At 36.2% G+C, this 14,296-nt stretch overlaps 1 protein-coding gene across 15 annotated transcripts in view; it reads right to left on the minus strand.

Annotated features, from left to right (window-relative positions):
* The window catches only part of LOC106879094 (transmembrane protein 116), an 87,233-nt gene that overhangs the window by 33,858 nt on the left and 39,079 nt on the right, over positions 1 to 14,296 (minus strand). For 12 of the 15 annotated variants that reach the window (XM_089349380.1, XM_089349379.1, XM_089349390.1 and 9 more), the window contains 6 exons: positions 11,749 to 11,809; positions 8,374 to 8,454; positions 7,072 to 7,123; positions 5,542 to 5,634; positions 4,388 to 4,470; positions 1,480 to 3,762 (listed from right to left, as the gene is read on the minus strand). In XM_089349380.1, coding sequence (XP_089205506.1) covers positions 3,637 to 3,762; positions 4,388 to 4,470; positions 5,542 to 5,634; positions 7,072 to 7,123; positions 8,374 to 8,454; positions 11,749 to 11,809 — 496 coding nt within the window. In that variant the 3' untranslated portion in view covers positions 1,480 to 3,636. Of the gene's footprint in view, positions 1 to 1,479; positions 3,763 to 4,387; positions 4,471 to 5,541; positions 5,635 to 7,071; positions 7,124 to 8,373; positions 8,455 to 11,748; positions 11,810 to 14,296 lie in introns of those variants that run through there. The other 3 variants (XM_089349385.1, XM_089349381.1, XR_016241143.1) reach the window with 2 other exon arrangements.

The raw sequence follows: 14,296 nt of genomic DNA on the forward strand, positions 1-14,296 counted from the left end.
GAGGAAACAGTGTTGAAGATACCGGTTATCTCAGCGAAGGAAAAAGATTCAGGAGTGCAACTGTACGAGGGTGAAATGGAGAGACTGTTCAGAGTGGCGAAAGAAAAGGAAGTGGAACAGAAAAAGAGAAAACCAAGAAGTGGAAAAAAAAAAAAAAAAAAAAAAAAAAAAAAAAAAAAAAAAAATCGATGGAATTTCGTAACCTATGCGAAAACAAAGAAACGGTAGGAAAATTTTTTTAATTTAAGCATATCATAAGAGTGAAGTTGCCCACAGATGCGTATTCTGAAAGTGTGAAGGCCATTGTGGTCGACAAACATACATACAAGAGACTTGAAGACATGTGCCGAAGCGGGATTGACCCGGCCGGTGTGTTGGTGGAGTTCGACGAACTGGCACCAGTAGTTGAGCTAAAAGACTTGGAGCCTTTCATGAGATATTAAAATGAGTAAATAAAATTGTTTTGTTGAAAGGTAAAAAAAAAAGAAAAAGAAAAGTGTTTCATGTTAAAAAAAGAAAAAAAGATGATTAAGAAAAAAAACAATAGAAAAATAGAACGATTGTAAATAGTGTATATAAACGTTCAAATGGTACTCCATGAGAGTGGAGCCCATGCAGCCATTTCATATCTTCATTTTTATATAACATCTCATTCTCATTCGTTTTATGTCCCTGTTGTAGTGTTGTGTCTGTCTTTGTAGTGTCCCCCTCTGTGTTGTGGCTGTAGCGCCAAATAAAGAAATAAGTGTCGCGCAGCTTTTCAAGTTGCGTTGTTGATTTGGTTGGACGATAGTGTTGTTGTCGCGAGTGGGGAGTTGTATCTTGAATTTTTGAAACTGCTATATTGTTGGAATTTTGTTAATTATTGTTTAATTTATTAATTTCTTCCCCATTTTGGGGTGAAGATATGGAAGCTTGCAGTTACACTGCAGTAGCAGGCAAGAGCCTTTCAGCCGACATGCTGCAACTGAAATAAGTGAAGTTAGAAGGAAAAATTTTTTTAAGTTTAATGGATTGTTTGAAAAGGAGAGGGATTGCCTCCGATTAATGCCACCTGTCGACGCTTTACAAAAAGCCGAGAAGAAAATAATAGTTTATTGAAATTAAACGTGTGGAAGTAGCAGAGATTGTAGCCATTGAAGAGTGTATGCAGGAAGTCAAAGGAGTGACCACAGTCTACGCCAGAGGAAGGAAATACGGCACAGTGGAAGTGCGCTTCATGAATGAAGAAGGAGCAAAAAGGTGCTCCATGGTGCCTTTGAGAATGGCTAAGTGGGCACTCTTGCCAACCTACTACGGAAAACGAGCTGCAAGAGTCAGGATAGGGAGAGTGCCCCCAGAAATAGATGAGGCATGGCTAGTGGCAGCCATCCTCTATAATTGTGAAAAGGAAGCGGAGGTGATTAAGGTGGAGAAGTTTGATGAGATAAACTGATGGGGATATGGTCTAGAAGTCGTGATTCATATAAGCCTACCAGACATGCATAAAATAGTAGAGGAGCTGATGCTCCCCGATGAGACCCAATTGAGAATCGTGGTAGAGGGAAGACTTCCTATATGTTATAATTGTAGAAGTAGAGGACACATGCAGGCAGTGTCCCCATAAACAGGAGGAATTGGAGAAAAACCAGGCAGAGATGGTAAAGCAGTGGTGGGGGAAGAAACGGTAGGAGAAACAGTGGCAAACAAGAAAAGGACAAGTGCAGAGTCACTGCCAAAAAGTCCAAACAAAGAAAAAAAAAAGAAAGGCGGCAAAAACAGAAGAGAAAGAGGGTGTGATTCGAATCCTGGAACCAGAGCCGACAACAAGTAGGAGTCAAGAGAGATATGAGAGGTGGAGGAAGAGGATAAGAGAAAAAATAGTGCAAACAAGGAAAACAAGGCAGCCGAGAGGACAGACTTTAAGAATGATGGTGATGTATAAGAAGAGATTGAAAACAGGATTGTGAAAGTATAAAATTTAACAAGAGAAAAATTGGACAAAGACTTAGACTTGTTTCACAGCAATGAGATAGCAGCACTATTAGAGGAAGATAGAGCATATAAACTGGTGGCACTGTTTGGTAAGGAAGTAAAACTAACAAGACTTTTTCCAGTATGACACATTACCGAACGTGGTTTTGTTCGATGATTTGTTGGAATACATACAGGATATGTAAGACTGTATAAAAAGAATGATGAAATTATGATTAATTAGAATAGTAGAATGGAACTGCTTGCTTTGGGGAGCAGGTAAGCCATTTCATTCTTTTATTTATTATATTCATATGATACGTTCTATGTACCCCATGTTTTGTATTGTCTGTCCTTGTGATGTCCCCTCTTTTTTTTCAGGCTTTACGCCTATAATAAAGAAAAAGAAGTGTTGGTAGAGCGAGCTGGAGCCATCGATAGTCTAGACGTCGAGTTCTGTTGAGTCGAGTCGTCGGAAGTGAGAGTTCGGTAGTTGATTAGAGGTACATTATTGGTGAAGGCACGCCATCCGAACATGTGATATAACACAAACCACAGACTACCCATAGCATCCAGTCTCTCAGGCCTGCTTACATAATATATATGTCAGTTTTGGAAAGCCAATTGCTCAAGACCTGCAGTTCCTGGTCTTATTTTTTTTAACATGGTAAATTGCTAGCATACTTATTTCTACAATCTTCTATGCTGAAGCTAATTCTGTCCTCAGTACATTTAACAGTACCTTAATTCATCAGTCCCAGAAAGATAACAAGAAAGTCAACCTCAGCAGGATGGATTTGAACTCTGAAAGTGAAGAACCAGAACAAGTACCACTAAGGATTTTCTAACTGCTGTAGTAATAATAATAATAATAATCCTTTCTACTATAGAAATTTTGGTAGAGGGTCTACTCGATTACAATGACTGACTGACTCACACACACACCAGAGCTTGATTGGTACTTATTTTATCAAACTTGAACGTGCGAAAGGCAATGTCAGCCATGTTGGAATCTGAACTCAGAATGTAAAGCCAGAAGAAATGCTGATAAGAATTTTATTTGGTCTGCTAATGAGAATAATAATTATTATAAAAATAAGAATAATTGTAATAACGATAGTTTCAAATTTTGGCATAAGGCAAGTAATTTCAGGGGAGAGGGTAAGTCATTTATGTGGCCTCCTGCAAAAACCCCACAGTGCTCAGCTGGTACTTATTTTATCAGCCCTGGAAAGATGAAAGGCAAAGTCTAACTCAACAGAATTTGAACGTAGAACAATGACAGACAAAATGCTGCTAAGTATTTTGTTTAACATAAGGGTAATAATAACTGTTATAATTAAACAAATAATAATTATAATAACAATGCTTCATCATTTGTCCTCTCTCCAACTCAACTCCTCTCTCCCAACTATTTCTTATATTTTCTTGTGGAGAAGTAGGAAGATTGAAATGTCTTGTTAAATCATTTGAACTACAAAATTTAGCAACACATTCTTCCAATTATAATGATTTTCAAGAAAAAAAATTTTTTTTTTTTTTTTGTTATTTCCACTTCACATCTCTTCATTATCAAGGATGATGCAACAAATTTCTATTATTACCTGGCATTCTTGATGTGGTAAATGTTTTTAGACTTTCAAGTTGAATCAAAACAATCTTTTAATATAAACAAAATTACTGCTAACTGCTGTGTAGAAGTGGTGTCATGATATTTGGGTCGTCTTCTGCCAAAAACAAGCACCAGTGGTTTACATTGAAGTAGAAGACAGCAAAATCGATAATTCCTTGTGATGGTGCCAATATTGCCTGTAAACAAAAACCAAGATGGTAATAATAGAAGGTTAAACTTGGATTCCTCAAAATGAAACAAAGTATGTAGTTATGTCTGCAAATATTGTAAGGTTGCTATGAGGTTATGTTAGTTAAAATACAGACAATAGAATAGAGGGATCCAACTTTACTACTACTTCAAGTCAAGAAGTCATGGGCAAACTGTGACCCATAGGATTTCTGAATTGTATGCTCAATGAAAAATTATCATCAAAATTTGAGAAATGCAACCCATCTGATGATCCCTGTCACATGCAGCCTGCTTCTTGAAAAAAGTTGCCTGTGCCTGATCTGTATGGTCACAGAACCTGCTAAAACAGAAACCAAATTTCCCTCAAAACATGTCTTATTAAATATAGGATACACTGAGCAATGTGATCACTAACATAAAACGGTGACATGGTCTTAATCTAATACCATCTTTGACTATACGATCAGAGCTCATGTATGGTTAAACTACTCCTATAGCCATTTTATTGAGCAGTTAAGCAAAGCTCATATCTTTTCTTGTTTCATTGACAATACAAAATTTATTGAAGCTTACTACTAAAATATTTAAGTTTTTAGTTATTGTAGTTATGCTAAAAGCCATGTCACTTACCTGTAATAAGAAGATTATCCTAGAAATACAAATTGGGGTATGGTTGCAGCTGTTATACAACATGGTAATATTGATGATAATAGCTGAAAAAGATATCACATACAATAATTACATTAAACACATTTAAAAAATGCTAGTGTATTTTTTTTTAAATGAGTGTTATATAAGAATTATATAAAAATCATTATGACGGGGTGATGGCAGAATTTGTTGAGTGTCAAAATATTTTGTACTAAATACACTGAGTTCAAATTTCCCACAGCTGTGTTTTGGATCATTTCAACCATACAATTGAAAATTAAGTAATTATTGGGATTGATGTAAGCCATTATACCTTAAAAAAGATAGTATTGCAGCACAACCACAATCAAATAGCTGAAATCAGTAAAAGAGTGTGTGTATAATGATTCTACTACTTGAGCCCAATGAGCCACGGTTTTGTAAAAAGCCTACAAAACACAAAGTTGTATGGGGCCAAATCAAACTGTTATAAATAGTAATATATGTAAGCCCTGCTAAATGTGTTTCTTTCAAATCGAACTGCCCTCTTCAAAACTCGCACTAAGAATAAGGACAAGGTAAAATTACTACCTGCTTTTATAGTAAGTTTATCCCGTCCCCCTCCAACTTTTAGTTCATGCAATTGAAAAAAACTACATTATTTATGGGATGACCCAATACAATTCTATATTTCTGAGATGAGGAATTTATATTATGTATACTGTTTATATTAGACTGGTGCCTTCATCTTGATTGTAATGAAAGCAACAATCAAGATGAAGATACCAGTCCAACTAATAGAAACAGTGTATTCATAGGACTATGGATCTTTAAACTTTTAACTATAAATAAGAACTTCAGAGAGAGGCTGCTCAATATTTAACAATCTTAGAAATAGCCAGCAAGTCTTACCAATATTGCATTATAACAGTACTTGAAATGATAACGTCTTGGCTACTCTATGCTGATAAAAAAAAAATTCATTTGAAAAAATTTTTAAAAAAACACTATGTCAGACAATCACAGCTGGAATACCTTTGAGCTTTGGTTTGCTGTATAAAAGCTGATCTAGAGCCAAATACCGATAGATAGTAAAAAGATATTGGTTACATATCACAAGAAAGGTTTGCTGATAAAAGAAAACTGTTACTTACAAGGTCCCCAACAAATCATAAAAATGACAACATCAAATGCAAGATGAGCTTTCAGCTGATGTTCTCGACGTCTCTGGCAATAACCAATTATACCTAAATTGGATCAAATTGATTAAAACAAAAGAAAAGACAATTAATCACTAAAATATTCATCATTTAACGTCCGTTTTCCATGCTGGCATAGGTTGGACAGTTTGACTGAGGTCTGGCAAGCCAGTGGGCTGCACCAGGCTCCAATCTAATCTGGCAAGGTTTCTACAGCTGGATGCCCTTCCTATTGACAACCACTCCAAGAGTGTAGTGAGTGCTTTTTATGTGCCACCGGCATGGAAGCCAGTCAAGCAGCACTGGCATGGGAGCCAGTCAAGGGGCATTGGCCACGTTTAGATGGTGCTTTTTATGTGCCACTGGCATTGACCCACACTTATTCTAAACTGTATTCCAAATGTCTTTGTAAAAAAAGAGAAAAAGTAAAAAGAAAAGAAAAAAATGGCAATCTATCTGCTAGATCTTTACTTTGCCTGATCTAAGCAATTCTCTTCAGGATACTGACCTGCTAGAAATAGCAGCCAAATTACCACCACCACCTTCCATCAAACTGTCATTTTGCAAAAAATAGACAGGAGATAATATAATCCTATATGCACAAAGACATGTATGATCATAGTTTGAATACTTCTGATCCTATAAGTGCTTCATTACAACCCTTCTGGAGCTAAATAACCACTTTTACTGGCTAATACTCTATAATCTTAAGTATCAACCTGCAGAAGTGTTTATAAAATAGGTCAGTAACCCTCTTGAAGTTGTATCCTTAAATTCAGAAGTTAAACCTTTCTTCAATTGCACCACACCACACCCTTTGTATGTGTATCATCATTACCATCAATATTTTGGCATCCACTTTGTCATGTTGGTCCAGGTTGCTTAAGTCTGTGATACGGTAAATGTCCACCCATTTTTATCCCTCTATCATCTCTTTAAAATCAGAATCTATCTTGTAAATATCACTAAGATTTGCAGAAGACATAGACACAGACGTGATTATGTGATAAGTAGTTTGCTGCCCAACCACGTGGATCGGAGTTCATTCAGTACCACTGCATGGCACTTTGGGCAAATGTCTTTTGGGTCATCCACAGCATTGTGAGTATATTTGGTAGACAGAAATGGAAGAAAAACAATCACAATGTATGTGTGTGTGTGTCTGTGTGTGTGTGTCTGTGTGTGTGCATGGGTTACCTTGTCGTGACATTGCATAATACTTATAAAATGCTAGTCATTGTCATACAAGCAGCATCATTCATTACCAATATTCTGCAAGAAAACATCTGGCCATTGGGTAATACTACCTTGCCTGGAAACTGAGGGTTGGCAACAGGGAGGGTATTCAACCCTAGCAGAAAGTCTGCCACAAATTCCATCCAGTCCATGCAAGAATGGATGTCAGAATGATACTGTTTGCATATAAATAAGACAAAAACAAAAAATGGAAAAATGAAAGAGAAAGTGAGCAATATGTTAACTTACCCCGATTTCTGTTTGCTTGGGTGTACATTTTAATTACTTTACAACTCAATATCTGCCAGTAAATATAAAATCATTAATATGAAACCTATTAGTTATATTATTTCATCAAATAAGTCAATGACTAATATATTTTTTCTTGCTTTACAATTATTTTGAGCTAGCTATTTAACTCTTATAATATTTCAGTCTTTATTTTGATTAATTGTCAAAATAATAAAGAATTTAAATTAAATTCATCATTATTAAGCTGGTGTTTGGAACAAAAGTTAGTATGAAATTTTGATGGATGGTTTTAATTAAATCATTTTAAAATAAGCAGTTTGTATCATCAAACCAGGGAATGTATTAGACAGGTTTGTTATTAAAAGGGTTAATGCTCCTTGCATTAACCATTTTTCATATGTTAATGTTCAGACTAAATCATCTGTTCAATAGTGTATTACAAGACTTGAAGTACTAATTACTGAAATTATTTTACCAAAATATTATTTTTTCAGATATCCCCTGACACAACCTAAATGATTGAATATGCAAGGTTCTAACTACACAGAAGCAGAAGGTCAACATTGGAAACCTCACCAAAGTCATATATTCCCTTTTGGATAGGGTTAGGTTTAACATGAGCCTACAGAATTATTAGGCAAGGGTTTATCCAAGTTTTTGAGGTATATAAGCAACAGAGTACAACACAGCCCTAAAATGGGATACAAGTCAGTTACAGGACTAACTTTCAGCTGTTGTTGGTGCTAATTTTCAGCTGAATGGATTGGAGAAATGCAAAAAGAATGCACTGCCTACCCAGTCTGGAAACCAAAATCATGATCTTGCAATAGTGATTCCAACACCTTAACCATCAGGCCACTCATACTGGAGTTATAACCTTAAAAATCAATTTCAAGTATTTATAGAAATATATTGCAATGTAAAATTATCTAATGCTTAGGTATAAACAGTTACCACTCCTTAGTTGAGACAGAATTAAAAAGTGCTTCTTGCTTCCTACTATAAACATTTTAACAATTAATAATTTTTTAATTTAAACAAATTGTTCATTCTTACAGAAAAGGAGGCAACTAAACAAAAGGTAGATTCATAGAGTTACCATAAAGTAGACCCACCAGAACCATGTTCAAGTGATAGAAACAATTTTGACTCTACAAGGAATATCAACTTAAACTGTTCATTTCTTTCTCTTAGATGTTATTCCTTTTTTTAACCACCAATGATATGTAAACACCATCTGTAAATTTCCCCTCCAAACAAAATATTGCAAGCCATTCTCATTTTATAAAGTGTACTAACCAGGATAGCAATTAAAACTATGATGTAGATTCCTACTGGAAAGCTGTTATTGAACCAGAACAGGAATGCCATGGAGTTGTTCTGAAACAGAATAAAACATGGGTTTGTAAAGATTTCAAACATACATTATCTATTGAAGATAATATACACACTATCCAGATTAATTTTTTTTTTAAATTATATCCACAGTGATGAGAACAAACTAATTTGAGTCAGTAAAGGCAGTGAAAACAATCTTGAAATAATTCTTAACTGGTATTACCTCAGTCAGTGTTCTCCCTCACTACCTTTTGCAGTCATGGTAAGATTACACTTTCTTGATGGGATAATACAGAAACATGCCTACATTTGTCACTGAACTGCTGAAAGTCAGATTCAATCCCCAATATTGAGGGTTTGTCTTTCAGTATTGTTTGGCCAGAATTGCTCATAACAAGTATGCTTTTATCTTACACATTGACAACCTTTCAACACCAGTCTGTTTTTGAGATCTTTAAGTTTTCCAAATCATTTCTTCAATGTCATTTTTTTACTAACTTGAAGAAAGTTGCATTCATGTCCAACCCACCAAACTATTTTAGAGTTTCAATGTTCTTCCACAGACTAAGCCATATAATTAATGGCATAATTAAGGTTTCTTGGCTTAGTATAAATGGCCTAACACCAACTTTACTATTAAGTCTTCATGCAGCAGGTATGCAGTAAAATGGTTAAGAAAGACATTTTCCTCAGTTTTTCACTACAAAAAGCAGGTGTGTACCCACAAAATTTTATTATCCTTCACTATGGAAACAATTTTATATACCAATCTATATTTTGTTGAGGAATTTAATATTTGAGACTATTTTCTGTCAAGATCTGTCAAATTTATTGAAGCTATGTGGCTTCCAGAAAATACAAATTCTATTTTGTTGGTAGATATTTAAGATTACAAGAATAGCCATGAAATTTAATTTTGCAGTGAAAGAGTTAAACAGCACACACAGACTATTCTGTTTGATGTGCCTGAAAGGCAATGGAATAATCTGGAGTAACATTATGAAAAAAAAAAAGTGGGGAGACAGTATTATTGAAGTGGTGTAGAAATAAGTGTCTTGTATAATTGGTAATCTTCTTTTGACAAAGGTTCCAGCTCACAACCTTTAGAATTTGCCTCTTCACACCACAGCACCTTCAATTTTAAAAAATTTATTAGGCGCAGAAGTGGCTGTGTGGTAAGTAGCTTGCTTACCAACCACATGGTTCCGGGTTCAGTCCCACTGTGTGGCACCTTCTACTATAGCCTTAGGCCAACCAAAGCCTTGTGAGTGGATTTGGTAAATGGAAACTGAAAGAAGCCCGTCGTATATATATGTATATATATATATATATATATATACATATATGTGTGTGTGTTTGTCCCGCCACCAACGCTTGACAACCGATGGTGGTGTGTTTACGTCCCCCGTAACTTAGCTGTTCGGCAAAAGAGACCGATAGAATAAGTACTAGGCTTCCAGAGAATAAGTCCTGGGGTCGATTAGCTCGACTAAAGGCGGTGCTCCAGCATGGTCGCAGTCAAATGGCTGAAACAAATAAAAGAGTAACAGAAATCAGCAGACAAAGATCACTGGTCTCTTCAAATAATTGTTTAACTCTAGGTTAACTGTAATAAAGTAGATCTGTATCCAAAAAACTCCTGTTCTTTTCTCGGGTATTGTGTATCTAGGACGGTTTTATATAATATATTCCTTTCTTTGATAGACTAATAAACAGCGAGACCAGTTTGGTCGTTGTCGAGGAAGTTTCTTCATTGACAAGTCAATTTTCGGTGCTGATAGAGTGGCCTCCCTTACATTTAAGGACGGGGTTATTTCCCTTACGTCATTATGACCTTTAAATACGTATATCTTATTATTGTTGAGCATTAATCTAAATTGAAATTAAATTAGTTCGCCGTTTAATTTACTCAGTCTTTGCGTAATTCTCTTGCACATAAGGTACGATATATTTGTTTCATTTTGTAGTTTTTTACGCAAATTTAAGCTTCAAACATATTTATCCACTGCATGTGAATTCATCCAAAATTACAAATTTATTTATATCTGACACAATCTGATTACAGGTTACATGTCTATTTCATGGTTACATAGAAGACTAAATATTACCTTAAAGTGAATAAGTAATTTGATACCTCCTTATCTTTCAAAATATAACTATATGAAAGAATATTTAGCAGAAGTAAGAGTGACTCAAGGACAGTGAGTTTCGTATTTTAGCACTCAAGCTAGTTACAAATTAAGGGGTTATACATTTATATACTGGTGATAATGGTATTTCCATGGATAGTTCTAGAACAAATAACAACAATTACAATGTTACGTGAATAATTCATATTTTTCAAATATAGTTTGCCCCTTATGCCATTCAATAGGTAAGGAAAATGTGTGCATACTTGAATACTCAACAATGAGTGCTAGTGGATATAAATATAATATATATACATATATATGCATACATATATACATTCATGCTCATTCCAAAAATCTAGTTTACACACACACACATACACATACACACACCCTATTTAGTCAGGCAGTGGATAAGTGAATAGAAACAGTTTGGCTGAAGAAAGAGAGACATTGATAAAAAAGATGAGTGATAGACAGATGAAAGAGTAGCAAATAAACAGAGAGCAGAAGAGGAAACGGGTATATATTGTGCAATGGACCCCAAATATAGAAATATTATACCTTCCAGCCTTATAAACATCTACCAATTTAAACTTGTATGTTATTTATAAATGCATAAGATTCACATACATATATGTATACATGCACAATTGTGGAGGTGCAATGGCCCAGTGGTTAGGGCAGCGGACGCGCGGTCATAGGATCGCGGTTTCGGTTCCCAGACCGGGCGTTGTGAGTGTTTATTGAGCGAAAACACCTAAAGCTCCATGAGACTCCAGCAGGGAATGGTGGCGAACCCTTCTGTACTCTTTCACCACAACTTTCACTCATTCTTACTTCCTGTTTCTGTTGTACCTGTAATTCAAAGGGTCAGCCTTGTCACACTGTGTCACGCTGAATATCCCCAAGAACTACATTAAAGGTATACGTGTCTGTGGAGTGCTCAGCCACTTGCACATTAATTTCATGAGCAGGCTGTTCCGTTGATTGGATCAACTGGAACCCTCGATGTCGTAAGCGACGGAGTGCGAACAATATGGTCAAATACCATTTTTTTGTCAACCTCTATAGTTACCTCTTGTATGTGTATATTTTGGGAGAGATGATCTGAGAGACATTTAACTGGTCAAAAAATGGATATTTGCAAATATCTATTCCACCCATAAATGGAAAATGTAACACAAAATAATGAAATCAAACTTACCTTCACAGAATATTCTTTTGGAATTGTCCAGTTGCAAGAGGAGTTCAAAAGGTAGATATAACTATTCAAAAATAATGTGATGATTGTTTTGTTTTCCCAAGAGTACATGGTACATAGTCACACATATGTAACGATTAGTATTACATCAATAACAGAGACAGCATGAATGTGGGGCAGAGGTTGAAATGTGTTTATTATAGTTACAATAACAGTCTCTGTACCACAGATCTGGTTATTCTGAAACCTTCTCTAATCAGACACTTCTGATCCATTTATCTCTCCACCCCTCATCAGTTGTTTGTCCAACTCCTCACATTTTACACTAACTACTATTCCTAGACATTTCTCCTAAAAATATAGGGTTACTGGAAGCTTCTTGGTCATATCTTTCCTGCACTTGCTGAATTGCAACAATTAAGACAGAACACCAACAACATAAACTTCACCAGCTTTGGTGAGGCCTAAAAAGGCCATGGGCACTGCCTCTTCTAGATTCAGCCAGTATGGAAAATGAAAGAGGAGTGTGATCAACCAAACCAAGCTGAATCAAAATCACTGGCATTTGGGTTGAGTACATTAATCATAATAACCACCCTTCCTTACAAATGAGTGACTCCAGAGAATACTCTAAGCTATTGAGATTGTCTTTATTACATTTTTATATAGTATTAATTATTGTTGTTATGACATGAATGAGCAAATATATAACCAAATGCATTCCAACCATGACTAGACTATCTAACATCAGGTATACTGAATGTTGTACTTCATTCTTTAATGTGTGCTTCTTGTTGTTTGCAGTCCTGGGTCAGATCATGCAAGTAAACAGTTGGCCATATGGCAAGTTATGGCCCACAGGTATGGCACTCCGTCGGTTATGACGACGAGGGTTCCAGTTGATCCGATCAACGGAACAGCCTGCTCATGATATTAACGTGCAAGTGGCTGAGCACTCCACAGACATGTGTACCCTTAACGTAGTTCTCGGGGAGATTCAGCATGACACAGTGTGACAAGGCTGACCCTTGAATTACAGGCACAACAGAAACAGGAAGAAAGAGCAAGAGAAAATTGTGGTGAAAGAGTACAGCAGGGTTCGCCACCACCCCCTGCCGGAGCCTCGTGAAGCTTTAGGTGTTTTCGCTCAATAAACGTTCACAACGCCCGGTCTGGGAATCGAAACCGCGATCCTATGACCGCGAGTCCGCTGCCCAAACCACTGGGCCATTGCACCTCCACAGCCCACAGGTATACTCCCCAGATTTATTACATAAGACAACAAATCTGTTGTCATGTGACCTGATAGATAGATAGATATATAACTAAATCCCCACTTCACCTCCAGCTATACTCTACCATTTTAAAACTAATGTTAATTTTAGACTATGTTCATCTCACTGATTTTGCCAGAGTAGTTACTATTTTTGTTATTTTTAAAATTAAAATGGTACTGAAATGAATACAAAAACAAATTGGACTATGCAATTTACATCTCTCCTGTTCTTTTCCATCACCAGAAGACACATTTAACCAGATACTAGTCAAAAGGTTAACAAATGAAAATAAATATAATTTGCTTTGTCACACATGATACCAGGAACAAAGGCCATTCATAGTAACTGATGAAGTAAAGAGAGAGAGAGAGCAGTAACAGCAAATGTGTGAGTCAGAGATTGTAATATGTAATATGTAAATTCAGCTCACCCATCTCACTTCTGTTTATCACTTTGCTGAAATTGCAAAGCTCAGATGAAGCCCACAGTATTATACCCAGTGCTGGGATGCTGCTGCTACACAGACACCCTAAACCACACCCAGAAAAGGGCCTGACAAACTGACTGACATAAAGTCATGCAAAAACCTACACCAGCCTCTGGCCCACAGATATGCTGTATCCTGCATCTGCTTTTTCTTCCTTACTACCAAAGCCTTTGCTCCTCATGTTCCCAGGGTCCCTGCCTCAAAGTCAGTAAGGTACATTCGAGTACTCCTGACCCATTTGTCTCCCCTCATCACCACTGTTGTGGTGAAACCTCCCCTCCCCCTCCCTTCCTTCTCAAACAATTGGTTCACAGGAATTACCTCCCTATTCATCTCTTTCTCATAGGAGCTGACTTACAAAAAATTCAAGAGGAATGTCACCAACATCATTTAATGTCTATTTTCAATACTGGCAGGAGTTGGCCTCAAGGATATATATCTCAATAGTGATCCAAGAGTGCCAGCAAAAGCCTTGGGCTCTTCCTGAAATCCAGGCTCTGCAAGTTAAAGACCCTTTGAGATTTCCTTTTTAATGATGTTTCTCAACTTTAAGCATCAGAATCAATGTGGTCATTTATCCTGCTAGAAATGGCAAATAACTCTTCCAATAAAAATTTTTTTTTAAATCACTTCTGCCATCTTGAAAATAAGGCATGTTTAATCTTAGATCCACTAAGTTTAAATAAAAGGGGATATGATCACAGTTAGCATGCCTCTGATCAGAGCTGATCTAAAACAAAATACCACCACTATCAAAATTTCAAACTGGAGAAAAACTGCAGTTGAA

This window comes from Octopus bimaculoides, chromosome 3, assembly GCF_046866305.1.
Source record: "Octopus bimaculoides isolate indiv1 chromosome 3, ASM4686630v1, whole genome shotgun sequence".
NCBI classification, from domain to species: domain Eukaryota; kingdom Metazoa; phylum Mollusca; class Cephalopoda; order Octopoda; family Octopodidae; genus Octopus; species Octopus bimaculoides.